Source organism: Manis javanica, chromosome 7 (genome assembly GCF_040802235.1).
Source record: "Manis javanica isolate MJ-LG chromosome 7, MJ_LKY, whole genome shotgun sequence".
NCBI lineage: Eukaryota > Metazoa > Chordata > Mammalia > Pholidota > Manidae > Manis > Manis javanica.
Window position 1 is genome coordinate 29,746,150 of NC_133162.1, and position 26,864 is coordinate 29,773,013.

At 43.0% G+C, this 26,864-nt stretch overlaps 1 protein-coding gene across 4 annotated transcripts in view; it reads left to right on the top strand.

Annotated features, from left to right (window-relative positions):
- The window catches only part of CRTAC1 (cartilage acidic protein 1), a 147,780-nt gene that overhangs the window by 6,474 nt on the left and 114,442 nt on the right, over positions 1-26,864 (top strand). For all 4 annotated transcript variants that reach the window (XM_037015784.2, XM_037015781.2, XM_037015780.2 and 1 more), the window contains exon 2: positions 11,012-11,211. In XM_037015784.2, coding sequence (XP_036871679.2) covers positions 11,012-11,211 — 200 coding nt within the window. The remainder of the gene's footprint in view (positions 1-11,011; positions 11,212-26,864) is intronic.

Below are 26,864 nucleotides of genomic sequence, written 5' to 3' on the forward strand. Positions count from 1 at the left end.
TCAGGATGGGGAGCAGGCCTTGGAGCCCGACGTGCCCCAGAGGAGCTCTTGCAGGACTGGTGGGAGCAGCCGTGGTTGGGGTTTTTCATAGAAGGCCTGTCCTTGGTCTTGCCCTCCTTGTGCTCAGGATTGGAGGTAGGAAGTCACTCTAGACTCGGCTTAGAAGACTGAGGTTACACCCCTCCCTGTGCATGTCTGTGACAAGCCCCTCAGCTTCTGGAGGTCAGTCCATGTAATCAGAGGAGCTGAGCAGACGGGCCTTTTCTGTCTTGTTTCTAAGTGATGTCACATGCCCGGGCACCCTGGTCTCTGAGAACAGACTCTTGGAAATCCTAATCATGCACTTCTTATCTGAGAAGTTATGTATATCCAAAGAGGCTTTGCAAGTGGGGAAATAAAAGACCCCATGAAGGAGAAAAGCTGCCTTGCAAGCAGTGTGGAGGGAGGCACTCTCTCTTTTGTTCTCAACTCTAACCTCTCTGCCTGGCATGGTGTTTGGTGGGGAAGGGATCTCTGTCGGGGCTTAGTGGATGAGCCAATGAATAAGTGAATGTAGGTGGCCCTTGGTGTTAAAGTGTACCTTCAAACTGGCCTGGGTTAATGAGGCCAGCTTTCCATCTGGCTCCTTCCCAGAGCTGGCACTTGGTACCAGGCCTCTAGAAACCCCAAACTGATCAAGTGTTTGAGAAGCCCCTGCAGGGCCAGCCCAGCCCAGGGAGTGGTGGCCGGCTCTGAGCCTTGAGCAAGGCCAAGTTTCTGTTCTTTTTCACCACCCACTGGGTGCTCACTCCCCTTCCCTGCACCTTCCCACCAGGCTTCTGCAAGGAAGCTCAGTGCACCAAGCTGATAAAATAGATGATAATTTGGGTGTCCACTGAAGACAGACTAAGGAGTGAGTCATTGCTTCACAGAAAGATACCTAGGAGGATGCTTTTAAATAGCAAGGTCCACTAATGCATTTTAAGTAACTTAGGGGGAAAAAACCTGACCTGTAGACTCTTAGGCCTGGGAAAGAACTTTGGAAATCATCTAGTACCATGCCCACCTGCCCCCAGGATGTCCAGATCCCCTCTGTGTTACTCTCAATCACTTTCCAGAAACACAGCCTATCTGTCCAGCACACTGCTGTCCCAAATCTAAAATGCCATTTCTAAAATGCAAGTCTGATCATGTCTTGAACCGACTTCAACAACTCTCCTCCCATGTGACTCCAGGCTCCTTGGCATAGCTGGTAGGCTCTGCAGACCCCAACTGCTGCCTCCACCCAGGACGGTCTGCACCCTCCCCCCTCCCTCTCGCTCAGGGCACACCCCAGACACTGCATTCCAGCAGCAAAGATCACATGTGCAGCCTGCACCATGCCTGCACCAAGCCATGCCACATCAGGCCTTTTATCTGAAGGGCTCCCTCCAGAAGGCAGCAGCTCCCTTTGAATCCTGGTTGCCCTTCTCCGGAGGCCCTTCCCTGCCTGCCCTTCCCACCACACTCACTAACCCCTCCCTCCTATGGGCTTCTTTTGGACTTTGCGCCTTTTCCTGCTCTGAACTTTTCCCCTCATTTTGTGTCTTCTGTGGTACTGTTCAGCTTCTTGGGGTCAGGAGCCAGCTTTAGGCATTGTTTCTAAGCTGGGCCATAGGCATACTAAATGTTTGAAGAATAAATGTGTATATTACAGTAAAGAAAGGGCTTCTGTGTTTGGAAAGCAGTACTTAAGAAGTCAAAGAACTCCACTAGGCTCCTGAGACTAACTAGTAACAGAAGCAAACCTATTCCTTCAAGTCTGACAGTCCTAAACATTTGATTCAAGTTTTGGCAACTACTCCCAGAAGGGGATTGCCTAGTGGGCCTGGACTCCACCTCCTGAGGTGTATTCATTCATTCAACAAACATTTATTAGCAGTAGTAATAGTATGAAGTTACTGTTAACCTACCATGCATGGACTGCTTGCCAGGCACTGTGCTCAGCACTTAACACGTTTCATTCCCCATCTTACAGACCAGGAAGTCTGAGCAGTTAATAATAATTATTAAGGACCTGTTCTGCTTTGTGCAAAAGGGTAGGAGACTCCATTTGCCCACTCACTTTCAGAAACACCATTTCATTAGCCTGCTTGTCTCTGTGCCTCCTCCTAGCCTGGGTCCCCTGAGTTTTCATCTACCTTTTCTGGAGCAGGACCAAGTCTCTCTGTCTGCCTGTAGCTGCAGGCAGTGTCTGGAGCTCTCCCCAGGTAGAGGGAAGGGAGAAAGCCTTGTATTTTCTTGGTACTGGGGAAGACACATATGGCCTGGTGGCCCCTGGGGGTAGCCAGATGCAGAAGGTCTGTTGTTTGTCCTGCAGGCTGGCACTGCAGAGGGCATTGGACAGAGGCAGGGTGAGAAGTGCCAATGACTGAGGCATTAGAATGTGCAATCCAGGGGCAAGGACATAATTTTGTTCTCAGCTGTGTTCCCAGTATACAGAACAGTCCCTGTTACAGAGGAGGTGTACAAGAATTCCAAGTGAATGAATGAGGAGATACTGAATGGCAGCCTCAAGCCTTCTCTCCCACTTGGGACCCAGTATTTGCTTCCTAATGTGCCACTCTGCTTCCAGCCCTACCGCCCATGGCCTGTTCCATGTCCCACTGTCACAGTGTTCTTTCTAACACCCCACTCCAGCCAGGTCACTCCCAATGCTCTGGCTGATGTCGCTCTCAAGGCTGCCACTGTCTGTCCAGCCTCCTCGGCTGCACTTCACACTGGTGTCTGGCCTCATCCCAAGCTGTAGCCACATGGAGCCTCCGTGCACTTATCTAGCGTGCATTCACTGGCCCCTCAGTCTGGAACTCTCTCCGCCATGTCCCTTTGCCCCGCTCACCACCATCTCTCTCTTGGACCTTCCCCAGCTGGCCCCAGGCGGAGGTGCTCGTTCCTTGCACTGTGTTCCCATCTCACTTAGTTTAAGACAAGTTTGGTGCAGTGAGAGACACTGTTTACTTTAGTGTCCAAAAACACCAATTCTGTAGCCAACTGGCTTAGGTGCAAATCCAGCTGCATCACGCCCTAGCTGTGTGAGCTTGGGAAAGTTACGTAGGCTCTCTTCACCTTGGTGTGCTCATCTGTGAAGGGACAAGAGTAGTACCTAGGTCACAGGCCACCATGAGGATTAAATGAGGTCATCTGTGCTGGCACATTGTCCATAGGGGGTAAGGGCTGTTATTACCACCCATTCCTCCTGTAGTACTTGTTACATCAAATTGCAGTCAAAATCTGTTTGCCTTGTGGACAGGGTCCCACGAATTCAGCTGATGAGTGACACGACCAGCTCTGAGATTAGAGTGGGAGCTGGGAAGGCTTGCAGCAGTGGGGTGAGGTGGGCGGCAGTGGGGACAGTCAGCAAATACTGCCGTCCTGCAGTGAAGGAGAGAGGAGGCAGATCCCCAGCAGCGGGATGGAAAGGCTAGGCAATTCTGAGAGGCGTTCAGGAAGCAGAGTTGACCCGGTGATCCAGTAACTGCAAAGGAAGAAGAACCAAGTACACCAGCAGATTAACAACCTGAGAGACAGTGTTGGGTTTCCAAGGGGCCCAACAAACAGCGTCGCATTTCCCCACTCAGACTCGGGACCAGCTGAGAGAGACCAAGGGGAGGGAGAGGGAGGAGAGAGGCCGGACTCAGGCAGGTTGCGATGAAAATGCCACCATCGTGACAGCTGTCTGGAAGGCCAGGCTTTGGAGTGGGGTCTGTGGGGCCTGCCAGGTACCCTTGCCTCCCCCTGCAGCCTCCCTGAGGATGGGCACAGGCCTGAGCCTCCCCCAAGCTCAGCACAGGGCAGAGCAGCCTTTGCAGAGAGGCAAGTCCAGAAGGGCCCTGCATGCCTGGTGCTTCCACCCTGACCAACCGGAAGAGTCCCTCCTCTGCCCCTCAGGAGGGCAGTGGGGGAAGGAGGGAGCCGAGACTGTTGCCCCATTCTGGGTTCTCTCAGTCTCACACTGCTGGCATTGTGGGCAGGATAAGTCTCTGCCTTGGGACGGTCCTGGGTGTTGTAGGGTGTGGCAGCATCCTGGCTTCTCCCCACTAGATGCCGGCAGCACCCCTTTTCCCTGGTTGTGACAACCAAAAATATTTCCAGACATCAACAGATGTTGGAGGGATGTAGCAAAATTGCCCCAGGTTGAGAGCCACTGCTCCCATCTGATGAGAGGTTCTCGGGATGGAAACCCAAGGGATGGGAAAAGAATGCTTCCTCCCAGCTTGTGACCCACGCACAGGAACCTTCAAATGGGCAGTGCTGGGAGGGCAGCTCGCGGTGAGAGCTGGGTCTTGCAGACCTCTGAGAAGTCGGCTGACTGCTGCTCTTCCTCGCCCTCTCCTCCTCCTGCCTGTCCAATCCAGGGAATTTCTTAGCATCCTTAACACTCAGTGCCCCCGCCGACCTCTGTGGAAGCACTCGCCAGCTCCTGTCCTGGCCCCTGCTAATTCAGAGATCTCTCTGTGCTCCCCTCTCCAAAGCACCCCTCACCCTGTACGGCAAATGTTGACTTTCTCCCTGTGACCCCAGCACCACCAAGCACAAGCCAGCTCAGCGAGGGTCCACAGGGAGTGTCGTCGTGGGTGAGTGAGCCGGGGCAGCTCCTGTTGGCTCTTCTCAGTGGTGCCTTAGTTCCAGGCGCCCTTTGTGGGCCTCCGTGTAGGTCTGGGGCCCAGCCTGTGCAGGGCAGAGTGCTGTGGCTGCCCAGATCCGAGTCTCTATCCTCCTACAATGTCTGGAAAGGGTCTGTGCTCCCTGCCAACATCTAAAACTTCAGGGCTCTTGCTTTTGTGAGAGTTGAGGGTGCTGTCCTTGGCTCTCAATAATTGTTAAAGAACTGCATGCCCTGAAAATTGCCCTGGAAGCCTCTCCCCACAGCTACCTGACCCCACATCAGAGATTCAGATTGCTTGGTTACTGGTTCTTAGACCCAATTCAGGAAAGTCCCGAGGCCACGGGAACAGAGTTTGACTGCATATAACACACAGCCAGTGTCTAGAGCCTGTCTAACCTTAGTGTGAAAGGAAAGGAGACAACCCGTGAGCGCTGGCCAGCCTGGCCAGAGAGGTGCTCACTGGCTCACCTAACCCCTGAAACCTTGGCCAGTCATATGACTCCCATGTTACAGATGAGAACACTGAATAGAACGATTCAGGAACATGCCTAAGGTTACCAGCTAGTTAATGGTGAGACTGAGATCCAAGTACAGTTCCCTGACTTGGGCTTCATTTTGTTGACTTTTTTCCTCTTTCTGCTGAGGATTGTTCAAGATGTTTGCTTATTGAGCATTTCATAGAACTTTTTATTACAAAGCAATTCTCACTGCCTGAAACACATGTCCTACCATCTCTCACCCTTGTTAAAACTGCTCTTTGCCCCCTCCCCACACATCCCCCGCAGGAGCAGCTCACTTCCCACATGGAGCCACTGGGGATTCTGGCCCTGAGCCCTCTGCCCAAACTCTGCCTTTGATAATTCGCTCCCCCTGGATGTCCTCCTGTTGCATTTACACCCCTTACTACTTAGCACCGCCTGTGCCTGTGAGTACCGCCCACGGTTCTCTCATATGCAGTAGGCGATTGATACACAAGCATTCAGGTAAACAAAAAGTTCAGTTCAACCTACTTTTTTATTGTATTTTTAACCTTTCTGCACGTTCTCCCAAAAGATTCAAATGTTCACAGTGGTGTGACAGGTTTCCCAAGCCAGCCATGTAAAATGTGAGGTCACTCCAGGCACCGGCTGCCCTTCTGCCTCAGTCAGTACCATCCTGCTCTGCTTTCTGCCCAAACCCCAGATCCTGCCTCCTCCTTTGACATTCTCTAGCTAAATAGATTTTTATATACTTCAACAAGCTGGTGATGAATTTTGGAAGCAGAAACATCTTTTCACTTTAAAGCAAATAGCAGTTTATACTCCCATCTGGAGACCAGGAGTCCAGGGAAGTGGTTCTCAACCCAGACTGCCCATTAGCGTCATGGGGGGACTTAAAAATATGCAGACCAATTATATCAGAAAACTGGGCAAAGGACCTGGGCAGCAGCATATTTCTAAAACCTCCCCCAGATGATTCAGTTGGGCATCTCGAGTTCAGAACCACTGGCCTAGAGCCTTGCTACTGAAAGTGAGGTCTGCAGAGCAGCAGCCTTGGCGTCACCTGACAGCCTGTTAGAACGCCAAATCCCAGGCCCCACCCCAGACCTACCAAGTCAGAATCTGCCCTTTACGGAGATCTTCAGGTGACTGGTAAGCATGTTACTGTTTGAGAAGCATTGTTTTAAGAAAAAAACAATTTAAAAATAACTGCGTGACAAGCTGCAAGCAATCTCTGCTGATGCACATAATCATTTGGATATATTCCTTTCTTCATTTAACAAATATTAATTGAGCACCTACTGGTACCAGGCACCTTGATGATTTTTGAGAACACATTGGCATGCATCTCTATCTTGGCTGGAAATTCCTGTTCATACCCCATTTCTCTCTAGATTCTGGCCTTTGATGGCATCTGTCTCTTGTCTCCTTGACCTGACTCCCAGTTCCAGCCCTTTTCCTTTTCTTACTTTTTTGCAAAAGATTGAGTCAGAATCCCTTTTTGACACTCTGTATTTATTGTGGTAACTTGACGTAGAGCTGAAGACAGCTAGTATTGTGAGTGTAAGGGGAAACTGGGTCTACAGGGATTGCAGAACCCTTGATTGATTTTATCATCTTAGATCTGGAGGTAGACAAGTAGGTTCTTGAACTAATCTCACACCTTCACACAGTCTATAGCCTGGTTCCTTGACTCTGGAGCTATAGTACAGAACCTTGCTATTCAATATATAGTTTATGGATCAGGACTGTTAGCATCACCTGGGAGCTTGTTAGAAATATAGACTCTGGGCCCTGCTGCAGATTTATTCTAACAAGAATCTGCATTTTAAGAGGACCACCAGGTAATACATGTACATAGTGATATTAGAGAAACACTGAAGCACTAGCATAGAACAATGTCCCTAAAATTTTGCAACATACTAGAATCAGTGCAGAGCTTTGGAAATTGATACACCTGCTGCATCCTATACCATCTAAATGAGAATTTCTTGGGATGAGACCCAGGTATCAGTATTTTTCTGTGGTAAGATATATATAATATAAAATTTACCATTTTAACTATTTTAAGTGTACAGTTCAGTGGCATGAAGTACATTCATTCGTGTTACATGAAACCATCACCACCATCCATCTCCAGAACTCCTTTCATCTTCCCAAACAGAAATTCTGTCCCCTTTAAACACTAACTCTCCATTCTGTGTTCCTCCCACCCCTTGGCAACCACCAGTCTTCCTGTCTCTGTGCAGCTGACCACTCTGGGTACCTCATGTAAGTGGAATCATACAGTCTTTGTCCTTTTGTGCCTGGCTTTTTCACTTAGCATAATGTCTTCAAGGTTCATCCACATTGTAGCATATGTCAGAATTTTCTTCCTTTTAAGGCTTAAAATATTCCATTGTATGTATATACCACATTTTGTTTATCCATTCAACCATTAATGGACACTTACGTTGTTTCCACCTTTTGGCTATTGTGACTAATGCTGCTATGACATGGATATGCGAATATCTTTTCAAGTCTCTTCTTTCAATTCTTTTGGGTATGTACCCAGAAGTGGAGTTTCAGGATCACATGGTATTTTGGATTTTTTGAGGAACTGCTGCATAGCAGTTTTCCACAGCAGCTGCACCTTTTTACATTCCCACCAGCGACGCACAGGGTCCTAACTCCTCCACGTCCTCGCCAAGGATTGTTATTTTCTGGTGTTTCGAGTACAGCCATCCTAATGGGTGTGAAGTGGTATCACGTTGTGGTTTTCATTTGCATTTCTGTAATGATTAATTATGTTGAATATTTTTCACACACTTATTGGCCATTTGTATATCTTCTTTAGAGAAATTTCTATTCAAGTTCTTTGCCCATTTTGGATCAGGTTGTTTGGTTTTTGAATTGTAGGACTTCTTTATATATTCTGCATTTTAATCCCTTGTCCAATAAATGATTGGCAAATATTTTCTCCCATTCTGTGGCTCGCCTTTTCACTCTGTTGATAGTGTCCTTTGATGTATAAAGGTTTTAAATTTTGATGTAGTCCATTATGTCTACTTTTCCTTCGGTTGCCTGTGCTTTTGGTGTACAGCTAAAGTCGAGCAGTGTTTCCCAAACTTTAATGTACTTTTGAATCACCTGAAATCTTGTTAAAATGCATATTCCGACTTATTAGGTCTGGGGTGGGGCCCAAGTTTCTGCATTTTAACAAAATTCCAAATTACTGCTGATGCTGCTGGTCTGGACACCACTCTGAGCAATGTAGAGGAGCATTTCAAGGATTTCCTTCATTGGATATTTACCAGACCTTTTCCTGAGTTTCCTCGCAACAACTGTTTCCTGATCCACCATCAAGACAGGCCCACAGCTTAACCCTCGTGGGTGCACCGGGTGCCTTTGGCGTGGCAGAGGAATGAAGTGTAAGGTGCATATTCTTCCTGCTTCACTCTCACCCGCCTTGGTTGGGAGGCCATTCACTGGTCTGCCCATGCCAGGTGACCTCAGGTTCCCCGCTAATGATGGCTAGTTCCTCTTTAACATTGGCCCCTATGAGGGAACAAACTGTAGAACCTGCTGAAATACTGTTTCATGCTTAATATACCTAGAAAGAAAAACCACACAGTTTGCTCTGAAGTTTATAGAAGAAATTGAGGAGAAAAACTGCTGAAGGTCTGCTTCTTTAAAAAAACCCTTTAATCTATTGAAGAATTTTAGAGCTGGAAGGGACCTTTAGAGCTCTATTCCCAAACCCTCATTTGGGAGAAGAAAGCTGGGTCCAAAGAGGCTGTGACTCGTTTCAGGTCACCAAGCAAAATAGATGTGGGCCCACAAGTGTATTATTTCTTTTTAATCTTGCTTTAGTTTATTTGTCTGGAAATGGATAACGCAGAGTAGCTACTTCTTTCATGGGGCTCCTCTAATTAAAAGTTCTACTTGTCATGGAAAAGGTAAAAATCAAGAGGCTGGATTGTGGTTCCTGCCCCTCATGGCCTTCATTAGAACATTTCTGCCAGCTGCTTGTATTACCCTAATAGTACCTGCCTCCCTGGTGGCAGTTACTCAAATTACAGATATGGCACCTGGGAGAAACTAGCTTTAGAAGGCATACCTGACGCCGCTTTTCTCTTTCATGCCCACTGGAAATGTAAGCTGATCACAGTACTCTTTCAAGCCACTGCCAATCAATTGCATTGGCTCTCAAGCTGAAACTCATTTGCTGTCCCTATGCTAGAGATCATACCTTAAAAAGTTCAGTGACCTTCAGATCCATGCTACATTTCAGCATGTCTACACTGGTTATTAAATACTCTTTACCTTCTAATTTCCCCCTCAGCTGCTCACTGATCCAATTTTGAGTTTCTTTTTTCCACCCAAACTTCCTGCTGAGTTGCAGAACTCGTGTAGTGGTGCATTTGCCTTTGGTGATCAGAGAGCCCAGTAGAAGCTGCTAGACATCTCTGTAATTTGGACCGACCTCATTCCAATAGTGCACTACCCACCATGTGCCCCAGGAATGCACTCCAAGAGCCTCCTCCCCAGGAAGGCTTGCCGAGGGTAGTTTCTGTTCTGCAATTGGAGTCCTGCCCCTGTGTCTCTCCAGCCTCTCCATTAAGGCATTAGGAAAGCTTCCAAATCATGTTTGGCTCTAAAGGCAGTGCCTGGGTCCTTCCCTTTGGTCTCTGGGTTCTGAACTGGAGCAAAACTCACTTGTTGGCAGGAGTGTCTGTCTCCATATGAAGCGTCAATCTTCAGATCTTCTTTTCATTAAGAATCAGCCTCACTCAGCCTTGCTCTCAGCCGCCAGACGCACAGAAAAGCCAGCAGGACAAGGTCCATCAGGAAGGGGTTGCTGCTGTCTGAAGGCAGGAAGGCACCACTGTGTGGGCCTTATTCCAGCAGAGCCTTTAGAACACTGCGAGTTCTGATTCTAGGCCGTCTGTAGCATTCTAAGTGTCTCCCTTGTGCATACAAGGACAGGGTGGAGTCCTTCCACTTCCTTGGCCATTTCATCTGTCTCCTGGGTGTGTGCCACCAGCTCTCGTGGCCCCAGGCTGCTTGGCAACACCCTGAGTTATGTTAGAGATACAACAATGAATTATACAATGGAATATACATAATTAATTTATAATAAAACACACATGCAATGGTTTAATTTCTCCAAGTGAATGATGTGCCAGCCTCTAGATTTTGCCGGAATACATTCCTTAACTGCTTCCTGGCCTAGAAGCAATGACCAGCTGTGCTGGGGAGGGACCTTGGCTGGGGAAACCTGCCAAATCACAGATTCCCTCCAGGCTCTCTCTAGGGTATGTCCCACAGAAAGATAATCCTTCACTGCCTCTACTGTTGTTCCAGACCTTGGCACCCATGGGGGTCTCACCCCACCCCCAGGTCTGTTGGAGAGCTGTTATTTTCTTCAGTCCCCAGTCTTTCTCCCAGAATAACGGGACATGCCTATGTATTTATACCCTATCATTCTTTTGTTCCTTCATTCAATCACTAAACATTTACGTTTTGAGTGGCTACTATGTACCAGACAGTGTCTTTCCTTGATGAACATGAGTGAACAAAACAGACCAAGATCCATGTCCTGGTGGAGCTTACATTCTAGCAGAGGGAGACCGACAACAGAGAGTAAGCATGATGAATGAGGTCATTCTACAGTATGTTACACAGTGTAGGTGTTATAAAAAGAGAAGAAGCAGAGCAGGGTAAGAGTGATCAGGCGCGATGGGAGGAGGTTGCAGTTTTACAGAGGGTGGTTGGGGCAGGTCTTATGGAAAAGCTACAGTGTAGGAATGGCCAGGTCCTCTGTGGACAGGGGAGAAGGGCCCCTCTGTGCCTATCCAGGATTAGCTTTTCCTGGGCTGCGCCGGCTAAGGGATCTTTCAGTAACATTGGTAACTTTTGGTTTCAGATGTTCAGGATGTTACTATTCCTGCTGCTGCTATGGTTTCTGCCCCCCACTGAGGGGTCCCAGCATGCGGAACCCATGTTCACTGCAGTCACAAACTCAGTTCTGCCTCCTGACTATGACAGCAACCCTACCCAGCTCAACTATGGTGTGGCAGTTACTGATGTAGACCACGATGGGGACTTTGAGATCGTTGTGGCAGGGTAAGTGCCCCCCACCCTGAGTTTGACAGATATATTTAGGCAACTTTGCTGTGATACGACTGAGTAACAAACAACTCCAAAACCCATTGGTTTGCAACAGCACGCATTCTCACTCATAGGTCTTGGCTGGGCTCAGCGTAGGCTCTGATACACTATGTCCTTGCCTTTCGCTATAGCAGTGAAGGGATGGAGGGCAGATCAGAAGAAGGTGCTTGATCCACAGGCTTTGCAGGGAGGAAATTGAAATGCTCTGCTTCAAGGCAGTCTCCTCATACTTAAGCCTCTTTATTACGTAGGTATTACTTCCTTACCAGTGGGACTCTAGAATCTCTGTATAGGAGGAGCTTAAGCATGACAATTATGGTAGAAGTGGATGCTCAAAACTGCCTTTGCCACAGCATTTTAAGAAAAGACTAAGAAAACATTAATTGTCCATTTCAAAGAAGTGGGGGAGATGGGAATTAAGGGGAGCTGAACTTCCTCGGAGCCATGCCTTGGTGCCCCCTGCTCCCCTCTCTCCTGAGAAATAACATTGTGTAGCAACAAAAACATAAGATTTGGAACCCAAATAGCTTGAGTTCATGCCCTAGATCTACAACTTTCCAGTTGCATGGCCTTGAGTCAATCCCTTAACTCACTACGATTCAGATATATCAGGTGTATATAAAGATGGGAATAGTTGTAAGGCCTTCTTGTCCTAAAGCCTCAATAGGTATTACAAGTGCCAGTGCATTGTAAATTCTGCCAGTCACCACCAAAAATTATTTATGGAGCACTAATATGTGCCAGGCACTGTGCTAAGTCATTCACATGCATTGTCTTATTTAATCCTCCTGAGATCACCATAAAATATGTATGCAATAAAATGAAATTAAGGTTCAGAGACAGTTATCAACTTGCCCTGGTCAAGAAAATAGTAAGTGGATGAGTCAGGATTTGAACCTCAAGGCTCCCTAACTATAGAGCTGCTAAACTACATTGTACAAAGTTTAGTTAGCATTTCAAAAAAAGCCAGTCAATAAAAACACTACAGGGGCTTGTCAACCTCATTCTGGGAGGCCTGAGCTTTTATGGCAGCACTGAACAAAGTCACTGGCAGGTAACATTATTGGTAGCAGCTGCATGTAACAGTAGAAAGCATTGATCTTGGAACTGGAAAACCAGGTTTTAATTCTAACCATACCGCCCAATAGCTGTGAACCTTGTGCAAGTTACTTAGCTATTCAGCCTTTGCTTTCCTCTTCTGTAAAATGGGCATATTGAAATTACCCACCCCTTCCACACAAGGCAGTGGTGAGGATCAATGGTGATGATTAATAGAAAAGATGCTTTGTAAAGTACATTTCTTCTTTCATATATTTATTTCTTCTAGCCCTTGAAGACTAGAAAGTACTAGATTCCAGACTTCCTAGAAGTCCAGATGAGCATGCCATTCAATAGAACTTTCTATAATGATGGAGGTATTATGTTGGTGCTGGCCAATATGGTATCCACTAGCTACATGTGGCTACTGAGTACTTGAAATGTGGCTACTGTGAGCAAGGAACTAAATTTTTAATTTTATTTCATTTTAATTCTATAGCCCCTTTAAATTAGCACTGTTCCAGGCCTTTAGGAAATAAGGAAAACTAAAGACCAGAGTGTAATAGGAAAAGGGAAAATAGAAAAGGTTGTAACAATCCTTATTGCCTGAGGTGACCTGAGCAGGGTGGGGCCAAGGAGCTTGTCTCAGTTCACTGCCATGACATTTAGTCATTCTCTAAATAAGGCAGAAGTGCTCCTGGTCAAACGCTGCCTCCCAGGGCCGTGGCTCCTTCGGCAGAGTCTCTGCTTAAAGGACTTTGATGCATTTCCAAAATGTTCTGCTTGGCCCTGCCTCCTGCTAGGTGATACAAGCCTCCCCTGGTGGACCCTTGGAGCTGACAGAGGGCAGAGAACAGAGGGGCAACCATCCTTCCCTCCTTCTGGGCCCCCCTGCCGGTTACCTCTGTGAGCATGCTCTCCTTTCATCCTGGATGATGGGCTTCAAGTGCAGGGCTCCATCTCACCCATCCTCTGATGTGCATGGGATTGCTGCGGCATCTCCTGAATGTGTAGCTTCTTTCTTTCTAGTGCTGGGCATTCATTTCATCTTCTTTTTCGGTGAAGTCTTTTCCTCTTTCCAAGGAATTCAAGAAATTTGTTTTTAATTCCTCTTTGGTAGGGAGGCTAGCCAGTCATTTGTAATCCACTTAGAGTAGATGTCTAAACCTTGCCTAGCTAGCTGCTTCCTGTGGGTCCTGCAACACTTGGAATCATCCTTTAGAAACCAGAACCAGACCATCCTGGGTCCTGATCCTGAATCAGCCAGAGATCAAGGAAAGACCCTTGTCTCTTCTCCCAGGGAAGGGTTGAGCCAGCCAGCCCCTGTATGAGAAAGCTTGGGCCGCTGGGTCTTCTGAAAGCTAATATTGCTCACCCAGAGAAAGAAGAAATGTTATATCGAGGACAGGATGGTGAAATTGGGCACCCTCCCAGCTCCAGGTCAGGCTTCCTTTGTCGCTGTTGTGAAGTATTATGAATTCTCAGAGTGTCAGAAAGACATTCTAATTTAAGTACCAAAATACATTCCAAAGGCAAATACAACTTTTTATTATCTTCAGTTTAGGATGATTTGTCACTGTCTTCTTTGGGCTGGAGAATCAAAGGGTGACTATACAGACATATTTAAATCAGGACCTTTGGAGGTCATTCCATCCACCCCTTGCCTTCCATAGGCCACACCTACAGTTTTTGGAGGCTTCATTTATTTAGAGCCTTCTAAGGAAATGTGTGTGAGTTTTGTAATCCTGCTCAATTGCTTATGTCAAGAATCTATTTGATAATCTGAGTCCCTCATATTCAAGCTTAATAAGGCATTTATTTTAACTTCTGTTTTGCTATTGCCTTTGAAACTGTAAACCAAGTGGTCACCATCTTTTCAAATAATGGCAGCTAGGGTCACTCCCCTGCCTATCCTTTCCTGTGGACTCCTTGGCAACATATCTGACTTTGAGCCTTAGTCTATTTCATCCAACCTACACCCATATATTAACTCTGTTTCCTTCTCTGTTTGACTGTAGACTCTCTGCTTAAGAATCATGTAGCAATAGTTGAAATTTTCAAAAATTGAATGTGAATGCCTTTACCTGGGGCCCCTATAGTCCAGCTCACGACAGACCACTCTCTATTTTTATAGACCTTTCCATTAAGCTGGCTCCTGAAGGCATTAACGTTTGCAACCCCTGGGATAATGGCTAGTTTTTCGGCTTATAAAGTGCCCTGTACTTGAACTTGTTTTGGATTTGTTGACCTTGTAGTGTGTCTGACTTGAGCCCTGTTGCTTTGAGTATTTACTCTTTGAACAGGTTTGTTTTGTTTTGCTTTTTTTGTTATCCTCGTTCTCGGTATTGACGGCATTGATTTTGAGCATGTTGCTGGTGAGTTTGTCTGTGTTTCAGATTCTTGAGTTAATTGTGATGGAAGGCGTGTGTGTGCATCTGACTCTGGGAGGAGCAGAAAATGACCGCCCTTTGTTCTGCGGGCTTGAGGGAGGGAACAGCCGGCTCTGCTCCTCCGCCACAGCTGGGCGAGTGCCTCCGCATGTAGAGGGCTTATCTGATAACCTGCAGGTGCATAATTGCGGTCTCCTACCTGCTGGGTGAGGGGAGGATTTGATCACCCCAAGAGACCTCCGAGCACGCAGAGACCATTGAGGATCTTCAGGACTGGTTCCCTGAGTAAATAAAAAGCCCAGTGGCTTCCCCTTCTCTCAGTGCAACTAAACACCCAATCTACAGCCTCATGTGTCTGGAAAGGAATTCCTGTTGGTGTCAATCTTGCACAATTCCTTTAGAGCAGCTGTTGTTTCCTGGGATATTCTGAGGTCTGAGATAACCCCCCTACCCTACCATTTTCCAACAGAAGTTTTGCTCAAATGGAAAGATTGTAGTTGTTGTAAAGTTTAAATCATGATTTAGGTTTTTCTACACAAAGAGCATTCATTTGTTAAAACCTTAACCATTATTTACAGTTGGAAGGGTTTCACTTAAAGAGATGTTACATATCATAAAGCAGTGTTTCATTTTTCTTAATTTTGCAACTATGTCAGAAAACTTTTAATTTACTAAAGCTAATTAAATTATTTAAAAGGCAAACTGTATTCAATTACTGGGTTAATCATAATCATATAGGAGATATTTCTGCCATTATAAATAATCAGAACAATAATAAAGATGAGATATTTATCTATGATTTAACCAAAGCAGCATTTATGCATTTTATTATAAGTATGTATAGATACATGCAGCATATATGTATATATGGCCTTTTTATAGATAGATATAGTAGCCATATAAATGTATTTTGATATATGTCATCACACACTCTTAACAGAATAGGAAAAATACTTTTGAACTTTCAGTCCTGTTACTTTGTAAAATAAAGCGTTTAAATAGGTTTAATCATCAGTTTTGACAATTTAAAATGTTTGATTATTTTTCTCTTTGAATCTAAAATATATTTTACATTTTGATAACACTTAAATACATTTTATTGTAAAATAAATATTCACACAATATAGATGAGAGTAAAAAAATCTACCTTTATCAACCCCTCGTTCCTACTCCATGCCTATCTCAGTTCCCTCCCAGAATAACAATTGTTTTTAGTTTGGTGTTTATACTTACAGAAATTTCTATGTTACATATATGTATTTACATACTATATAATTTTTGGAGGAATCAAACCAATGCTTATTGTTCCAAAACTTGCATTTTTCACTGTATAATATGTACACTGTTCATACATATAGACCTAGCTTTTTTTTTAAGTTATTTAGTGTGGATTCACTGCATTCATTTGCCATACTTCAAGTGACATTTAAGTTGTGTTTAATCTGTAACCATTGCAAACAATAATGCATATCTTTACACACATGTGCAAATATCCTTTCACACATATGCAAATATTTTTGAGACAGACCCCAAAAGTAGAAACGCAGGGAACAATGTATATATTTTAAATCTTGATTTTGCCAAATTGTTTCCAGTCTCAATCTTTTGCTATTTATTCATAACCTAGAAATAAAAGGTGAGTTTTGGGATTATTGAATTCAGCAGCTGTTTGAGTACCTACTAAATGTATAGTCACATAGGCTCCAGGATCTGAACTTTTATCAATTTAGATCTAATATTTCCAAAAAGGAAAAAAAGGCCTATTCTACATTTGCAAAAGAAGCTCTTGCTGTTAAAAACTGGGTTGAGGAACTTCAGTACTTTCTGATTCAAACTGCTAAAAGGACTTCTTCTAAAGCCTTCACTGCAAAACTATATTTCTTAAATGGTTCACCCTTAACCCTGAGATTCATCGTCATTGACATCGTGGAAGAATGATTGTGGGGTGGCAGCTCTTCTGCTGTGGCTAAGCAGGGACTGCCCCTGATTTTGAATACTAATAAGCATGAGCTGGAGCAGGGCTTTTCAACCCATCTTAAAGCAGGAGTGCATGGCAGGTGTTCTGGAGATGTCTCATTGCTGCATCTGAGCCTCCTCCTCCCCAGTCTTGGGCAGCCATAAGCAGAAGGCAAAAATGCCAACCCTCACCCAAGTCACAGACTCTCCTGACAGCTCGAAGGTCTCAGGCTGCTACGTAGTTACCCATCCACACACACATCCAAAGCAGAGGTGTCAGGAACTGTGGTAGGCAGAATAATGAACTTCTGACTGGACAATAAAGGTGTCCATGTCCTAATGCCCAGAAACAATGAATATGCTATCTTACATGGCAAAGGGACTTTGCAGATGTGATTAAATTAAGGGCGTTTAGACGGGAGCATTATCCTGGATTATCCTAGTAGACCCAGTGTAACTGCAAGGTCCTTAAAACGTGTAAAAAGAGAGGCAGAAGAGGAGGCCAGTGTGAGGTGAAGTGAGAAGGACTCAAACAGCCATTGCTAGCATTCAAGATGGAGGAAGGGGCCACAGTCAAGGAACGTGGGTGGCCTGTAGAAGCTAGAAAAGGTGAAGAAATAGATATACCCCTAGAGCTTCTAGAAGGAATGCAGCCCTGCCAACACTTTGATTTCAGCATAGACCAATGATGGATTTCTAACATACAGAAATGCAAAATGATTAGTCTGTATTGTTTTAGGCCACTGAGTTGGTTGTGATTTGTTACAGCAGCATTTGAAACTGATACTTGAGGTCATGGTCAGGGGCTTGGGGTCATTTTTCAGTGACTATTACCCTGGAGACTTGTAGTAGTAGTATTTTAATAATTTCACAGAAGTAAAAGAAACAGACCACTCACAAGCATATTATTTAAGAGAAATATATACCAACAAAAGTATTATTTTTAATCAATGACAATCCCCTGTCTCAGGAACATGTGCTGTTTTGGAAAGAATCCCTAAAAGCACACTTTGTTCCTTGGTGACCATGGACATGACTCTGCAGGTCACTGTTTGACACCCTGTACAGTTGGTTCACCATCCTGTACAGATGGTTCAAGGTGGGAAGAGGGATTCAGGGCATTTAAAGATCTCACTGTCCCTGGTGGGACAAGCATACCCAAACTGGGTGAGGCCATAAGTGGTTTGCATCCCCAGGAGAGGCAAGCCTCTAGGAGGTCGCAGTCTGTGGAGGGCACTTCTGGATGAGAATCAGGAAGGCCTCAGAGGGGATGTTTGGATGCCTCGGAAGGACAGGGACCACATAGGTCTGTTTAACAAGGGGCCTTTCCAGGCCAAAGAGAACTTTTGGCTTCTTTGGATTGCGTTGTTTGTTATTTTTATTTTTATTTTTTAAAAAAGCTTTTTGACAAAATACTGATTTTCACAAAGTATTTAAGAGTATTTTTAAAAAGCCATTCCAAAATAGTAATATAATTAAGACACTAAAATTGCCTCTGCTGAAAACAGCAAAGCTACTTTTAGTAGTCTGCGTTTTAAATCCATTCAGAAAGTGGATGTATCCCTGTCTCCAGTCATTTTCCTGTAAGTCTCTCATCTCCCCATTTTTTTAAGTGGTGGGCTGACCAGAAGGCACCTAGGCTCCGAAAGGCATAGGAACACAGCCGGCTGGAGAGAGGCCCACCCTTCCCCACCACTACAGCCTCACAGCGGAAGCCCTCTCCCTGCCTCCACCCCTCCCCCAGCACACCTCCCCTGTTCTCTTTGGAACACGTGCCATTTCTGTTCCCAGAATCACTTGCGCTCTGGGGGGCCCGATCTGACCCCTGCCTCCCTCTGGCATTTTCCTCACATTCTTCTTCATACCCTGATGAGTCATTTTCTTTCAGGAATGCTATGGTTATGACTTAATTTTCCCTCTGAGAAAGCAGTTATTTTTGAGGGGCAGGTATCTAGGAAAATATGCAAGGATGCAAAGAAACCAAAAACAAACACTCCACACTTCAGATTTGGGCCACGCTCTCCCCTCATTTACCTTCACCTGCTTACAGACTTAAACTATGAAGGGGTGGAGGGCAGAAGCAACATATGTCTGGGATTTTACTTACGTCATTCCATTTTAACCAGCACAGCAGTCCATATAGTATGTAGTATTTAACTGAGTGCAAGTCACACATTTTTTTCACATTTAACATCACTGAAATTGGGATGTGACCTACGATTGGCAGCTTGCATATAACTGGCAGTTTTTTCTTTCCTAGAAATATGTAAAATAATGGTGAGTCTCATCACTAATGACACTTTAGATTTGATGAAAGCACGGTAGGGTTGTCCCCATTTTGTAGCTGAGGAAACGGAGGCCCAGAGATTTGCTGAGTGACACAGAGATGGTGAAAGGTAGAACTACTATTCTATAAACAACCATTCAATTAAGTTTCTTAATTGTGTCATTCAAATCATAATAATATTTTTCTGCCTATTAAAAGCTGAGAGGCTTGGTTTGAAATATCCTACTGTGGGAGTCCATTTCTTTCTGTAATTCTGTGTTGTTTTATGTGTTTTATATATATATATGTATATATGTTACTTTATTAATAAGGTACAGTTTTAGAATGCTCTTTTATTGAGAGATAATTAACAATCAGTTTCAGGTGTACAACATAATAGTTTGATATTGTATATATTGCAAAATGATCATCACAATAAGTCTTAGAATTCTGTTTTTCTGGTGAGTGGAACCATTATCATTATGAAGTGACCCCGCCTATCCTTTAGTATGCTTTTAGTCCAATATTATTATAGTTATTCCATCTTTGTTTTTGTTAGTGTATGCCAGGAATATCTTTTTGCATACTTTTACTTTGAACTTTCCAAAGTCTTCATGTTTTATGTATGTTTCTTATATGCAGCATATCTATAGCTTAAGTTTTTTCCAACTGTTTGACCGTGTCTGTCCCTTTATGGATGAGTTTCAACCATTCCATTTAATGGGAGCGTTGATATGTTTAAACTTGTTTCTATTACCTTATTTTTCCAATTTCTGTGTTTTCAGTGCTTTTCTTTTTCTTTCCTGCTTTTTAAGATACTGATTGATTGAGGGGGTTTTGGGGGATAAGAGGGATTCTTGTTTTTTAAATCCCATTTTTAACCTTTAAGTGATTTGGGATTTATGCATTCTGTTCTTTTAGTGTTTCCTTTGAAATTTTATGGTATGTTTTGAACTTACTGAACTCTAAAATTACTTTAACTCCCTTCTATAACTAGACAAGGACTTTAGTACATATTTAACATCCCTTCCTAGTATACAGAGTACTTTATTCTTGACCTTTGCAGACCCTACCAGTTACAATAATTTTTCTTGTTATTGTTATTATCTAAAGACAATGTTTTTTATTCACATCCATTTTTACCATTTTATTTGCTTCTTTTCCCTTCTTGCATCTCTGAAAGACCTTCTGGGGTTATTTTTCTTCTTTCTGATACACCTCTTTTAGATGTTCCTTTACTGAATATCAGATCCTGGTAAAATCTATCCATTTTGTTTAATTTAAAAATATGTTTATTGTATCTCCATTCTTCAAAGATAATTTTCTATATTCAAAATTCTAGGTTGACAGTTAGTATTCCTCTGTCATCTGGCTGCCATTTGTTGCTGAGAGGCCTATTAATAGACTGTTATTCCTTTGTAGGTGATCTGTCTCTCATTTCTGTCTCTATTCATCTTTTGGATTTTGCAGTTTCACTACTATATGTATCAATATGAATTTCTTTTGTTTAAAACCCAGCTTGTGCTTTCTGAATCAGAGAATTTGAGTCTCTCATCAGTTCTGAATAGTTTTAAGCCATCCTTTTTTTAAAAGTCTGTCCATTCTCTCTCTTTCCTTCAAGATGTTGTCAGGTTTTCTCATTCTAGCCTCTAAATCTCTTAACTTTTCTCATATTATTTCATCTCCTGCCTCTCTGTGTTGCTTGCTGCATTCTGGGTAACTTTCCAGGTATATCTTCCAGTTCACCAATTCTTTCTTCAATTGAATCTAAACTGTTGAGTTTTAATTCAAAAATGACTTTTCATTTCTAGCAGTTTAATATGGTCTTTCTTCAAATCTCCCTAATCATTGCTTACTTATTTCATCCTTTGTTCCATTATGCATTTCATAGACATCTCTGTATTTGACAAGTCTATTATCTGCAGTTGTTGGGGATTAAATGTGTTCTTTGTTGTTGTTTTTTTCTGCTGCTTATTTGAGGTGGCTTTCCTTCCTATTATATTTGCTCAGTCTTAAAATGTGGGAGTTCTGTGTGCCTAAATTGGAGATGCTGTTTGCCAGAGAGGATTTGTGCCCTCTGATAAGGCCCAGGGGCCCTCCTGACCTAGGAACTCTCCAGCTCACTCCACAGGTCCTAGCTTAATATAGATTAAGCATCCCCACCACACTGCCATCTCAAGGTTTAGTAATACTTTTCACAGTGCTCTGAGCCACTCATTTCTATTTGTTTAACACTGATTGCTGCCAGATCTATTTTTGGCTTACTTTTCTGTGGGGTAAGGTGAGTTTTCCAGGTTTCCCTTAAGTTTGTGGGTCTACTAACACATTAAAATATGTTTTATCTGGAATCTACTTGTTTTGTAATGGTAGGGTCCTTCTGCAATCTATCATATGTATGGAAACAGAAGTCTGTAGTTGTCAGTAGATTGAGGATATCCAAAGCTTATTTTTCTATTACCAAGAAGAGTCGGGAAGGTATGTGCAGCTAAAGAAAGTTGTATTTAAGAGGTTCTGTCCCCATGCTCTTAGGTAGAAGGAATTAATATTGTCACAATGGCCATCCTGCCTAAAGCAAACTACAGATTCAATGCAATTCCTATCAAAATACCAACAGCATTCTTCAGTGAACTAGAGCAAATAGTTCTAAAACGCATGTGGAACCACAAAAGACTCTGAATAGCCAAAGCAATCCTGAGAAGGAAGAATAAAGCAGGGGAGATTATGTTCCCCAACTTCAAGCTCTACTACAAAGACACAGTAATCAAAACAATTTGGTACTGGCACAAGAACAGACCCATAGATCAATGGAACAGAATGGAGACCCCAGCTATAAACCCACACATGTATGGCCAATTCATATATGATAAGGGAGCCATGGACATACAATGGGAAAATGACAGCCTCTTCAAACTGGTGTTCACAAAACTGGACAACTACATGTAAGAGAATGAAACTGGATTACTGTCTAACTCCATACACAAAAGTAAACTTGAAATGGATCAAAGACCTGAAAGTAACTCATGAAATCATAAAACTCTTAGAAGACAACATAGGCAAAACTCTCTTGAATATAAACATGAGCAACTTTTTCATGAATATATCTCCATAGGCAAAGGAAACAAAAGCAAAAATGAGTAAGTGGGACTATATCAAACTAAAAAGCTTCTCTACAGCAAAGGACACCATCAGTAGAACAAAAAGGCATCCTACAGTATGGGAGAATATATTCATAAATGACAGATACGATAAAGGGTTGACATTCAAAATATATAAAGAGCTCATGTGACTCAACAACCAAAAGGCAAATAACCTGACTAAAATATGGGCAGAGGAGCTGAACAGACACCTCTCCAAAGAAGAAATTCAGATGGCCAACAGGCACATGAAAAGATGCTCCATATCTTCTCTAATAATCAGAGTAAATGAAAATTAATGCTAATCATCAGAGAAATGCAAATTAAAACCTCAGTGAGATATCACCTCACACCAGTTAGGATGGCCAACAACCAAAATACAACAACAAATGATGGCAAGGATGTGGAGAAAGGGGAACCCTCCTACTTTGCTGGTGGAAGTGTAAATTAGTTCAACCATTGTGGAAAGCAGTATGGAGGTTCCTCAAAAAACTCAAAATAGAAATACCATTTGACCCAGGAATTCCACTCGTAGGAATTTACCCTAAGAGAACAGGATCACATATTCAAAAAGACATATGCACCCCTGTTTTTGTCGCAGCACTATTTACAATAACCAAGATATGGAAGCAACCTAAGTGTCCATCAGTAGATGAATGGATAAAGAAGATGTGGTACATATACACAATGGAATATTATTCAGCCATAAGAAGAAAACAAATCCTACCATTTGCAACAACATGGATGGAGCTAGAGCGTATTATGCTCAGTGAAACAAACCAGGTGGAGAAAGACAAGTACCAAATGATTTCACTCATCTGTGGAGTATAACAACAAAGCAAAAACTGAAGGAACAAAACATCAGCAGACTCACAGAACCCCAGAATAGACTCACAGTTACCAAAGGGAAAGGGACTGGGAAGGGTGGGTGGGAAGGAAGGGATAAGGGGATTAAGGGGCATTATGATTAGCACACATAATATAGGGGGTGCATGGGGAAGGAAGTATAGCACAGAGAAGACAAGTAGTGACTCTATAACATCTTACTATGGTGATAGACAGTGACTGTAATGGGGTATATGGTGGGGACTTGATAATAGGAGGAATGTAGTAACCACAGTGTTGCTCATGTGAAACCTGAGCATAAGATTGTATATCAATGATACCTTAATTTAAAAAAAAAGAAAGGAAAAGACAAATTCTGAGAATTAAAAAAAAAAGGTCCCCTTCCCCCCTTCCCCCTCAGCGGCCATCTGTCCATGTTGTTTATAGGATGGTTACAGCCATAGGAAGTCACAGACAACTACCCAGTATCCTTTGACATGCCCTCATGTTGTAGTCACTCTGTATGGTAGCCATGAGTGAGTCTTGGGAAAATGAGCAGGCTAATGAGGATTTTCCCTGGTTGAGATCTATTCTGGAAAGCATCATTGCACTGTAGGCTTGTCACACAGGACAGGGTAGCAGAATCTTCTCCTTGGATCTCCACATCACCTTCATTCTTTCTTTTGGGAAGAACATTCCTTCTCTTTTGGAGAACTGTTCTAATGAAAAGATCCTGTGGAGCTGCCAGTAAAAGTATCCCTTTGACCACTGGTGATTAGTTTGGGGTTCTCTATGACTTATGATTGTCAAGTCAGTGTCTTGATCTGAGATTTTCCGTCCTGAATCAGTGAAGGAAAGCTTTACCTTTGCTCTTGGATCGTGAGTTGTAAGGATATATCACAGAACTACCATGGATATATCCATGTCCCCTGTCTTGTGGAGGAACCTGAAAAAATGAAGATGACATCCAAAGAGAAGGAGAATCCTGAGGGCATCAAGGCCATGGTCTCCGATACCTCTCCTGCAGTTCTGGGAGGACCTTTCATACTTCTGAAAAATCTTCCTCTCCCTGCTTTTTTCTAGTGATACTTTTCTCATCTAATACTAAAACTATGACTTATAAATTTAGACAAGGCCGCCCCTTTTCAGGCCAGAGCAAGCACCCTATCTGATGCTGTGTTGCAGGCCAGAGCATAACCATCCCTAGCCCTAAAGGGGATTCTGTGGCTATCTGGTCAGAGGAAAGATTCTTATGAATATACAAGAACAGTTGACAATCTGTAATCAATGTTAACCTATGTTTCTGAAGGTGTTTTTGCTAGCTGGATCACATTTTTAAAAACTCAAGCCAAAGAAATACCAGAATGTCATTTAATTAAGTAGTAAGCATTCTATATACAGACTTCGATCAAGAATTCTTCTTAAAACTTTCCCTTAGATTGTGGACTCCTAAAGACAAGAACTTTCTCCTTTTCATCCGTGCACCTTTACAGACACTACAGTGTGTAGCATGTAGTCACTGTTCAATGAATGAATGAAAAGAAATAGGCAGGGGTCTTATGGATGGATGGAGGGTCTTAGGTAAGGGGGTTAATGAAAATAATAAACACCAACTGTACTCAAAAGTGGCTGATTCAAGGACCTTAGCTTTGAGTGCACCATCAATCAATTCAATAAACAAATCCTACATGCTTACCTGCCACGTGCATAGCTGTGTGCTCAGTATTTTGGCAGATACAAGAATACAGTCCCTTCCTTCAAGTCATCGTAGTCACAAGAGGCATAAGGCACCCATGGAAATAACAGAGCAGAATGTCATATGAGCTATAGAGGGGAAACTCATTGCATACTCAGCACCCTTGTAGCTCATCTCCACAGTGAACATCCAGTTTTTCCAGTTTCTTACAAATACTGAATTTCATCTGAGGCCATGGTAATAAGCTTTTTCTCCCTGCATGGAATTTCTATATGATGTCACAGTTTTGTTCTTCTCCTACTCATTACAGCCAAGTAATGTCTTTCATTAAACAACAATAATTGTTTGTTGACTGAGTAGTCCCAAGATACTGATATCATCATTGAGCCTCCAGTCCTGGTTCTTCCCACTTTCTGTCTATCACTTCGGAGAAGCAGAGAAGTTCTTCAAAATGTACCACTATTCAGTTGTACCAATGCTAGCCTTGTTTTTTTTTTTAAACATATACTTTTCCATCAGTAATCTGTTGTCCATATTCTTCTCTCCACACTAATGCAGATTATGTAAGGAAGCAGAAGGAGGCTAGCCATTTCCCCCAACTCTCTCCAAATAAGATAGATTTTACTTCTAGCTAGCTCCTCCAGTATCTTTTAAAGTTGTGTCCCTATTCTGGAAAGCTGTGGCTGCTCCAGGCTATAGCTGAGGATGCACTCCCCCAACTCCGGTTTGGAAAGGCATTGGGTGAGCCATTTCAGCACCTGATCCATGGACAGCACCAGAGCCCTGGAACAGGTCCAGAGGCTGAACCCTGACCTTCACTCGCTGCATCCCCACATGCAAACCATTTTGCTACTGCAAATTAGGAAGACTTTGAAAAGCATGGCAAGTGTCATTATAAAAGTTCCTTTTTCATATAACTCATTCATGTCAAAAGGCAAGAGCTAGTGATATAACAGATATCTCAAAGCTTCCAAGGACATATCTAAAATCTATGTCAATCTTTCTAATGTACCTAACATTTCATGGGGAAATAAATCTTCAAAAAGTAGGAAGTAAAGAGTAGACAAGTTCATTCTTTATTCAAAAATTTGAGAGCTAAAGATATTTTCAAGGGACACTGGTAACTTTCTGATACCCACCAAATAATACTTCCTAGACTGTGATGAAGACAGGTAGGAAAAAGCATGTAAATTGCTTATTATTGCACATGACACATACTAAATGCTCAATTGTTAGTGTGCAAAAGGTGATTATGTGTATTTAATGCCTATATAACAGTAGCAGTTTACCTGGATCGACTCCCATCTTAGCAACCTCTCTCTCTCTCTCCATCCCTTTTTCCATCAATAGGATAAGATAACATGGCCTGTGGAGCATTTTTGCTCTTTCAATTAGAACTATTTATCCTGTGTTGTTAATTTTTAACACAGTCATTTAAACATTTTATAATGCATTGTCTGCAGACATGCAAACCTAAAATAAGTTGTCTTATATTTTACTCAGTTTCCTATAAATCAATGTCCCACCTAGAAAAAAGTTTATTTACCCCTATTATATAGTCATCTCTTATTCATACATTCTACAATTTTTTAAATTAAGCCACCATGTGCCCAGCCCTGGAGGTTAGTAATGAACAAGAACAACTCCTGCCTTCACTGAACTCAGAGAGAATCAATATGCCTGATGAATTAAAGAAATTATTATTTGGGGAAAGGATTTCGACTTCCCCCAACCAAATCTTTCATCCAAATTCATAATTTGTAACCAGAATCATTTCTCATTCCCACTGTCCATTTTTACTAAGAGATGCTGATAAGAAATGGAATGCTCAAACAAATGGGGATAGAAAAGAGGACATGACTGGGGCAGCCCATGAATTAATCAGCCCCTGAATAATCAAGATGTGATATATAAAATGTAAGTATCATAGTTCATGCCTTCTTAAATAATTAAATGTATTAAAGGAGGGACAAAAAGACCACATTTCAGAAGAAATTAGTAGCCTTAAGGCAGAGGGTGAGCAAAAAGGAGCTCTGTAGTAGCATTTATAAGTCTTTTCTATATTGCAATAAACCAAGCAGGTAGCAGTAAGAGGGATGGTTATTTGGATTCTCCCATATATTTTAAAGTAGCAGATGCCAAACTAGAGGTCACAGAGTTATTACAAGGCATCTGGGAATCCATCTGTGCATGGGCATTTTATCAATAGACACTAAAGCACAGCTACTATTATATGGAGGGTTTTTTTTAACATTGAATGTGTATCCTCATACTTGAAAAGAGTTGAAAATCATGGTCTCAGA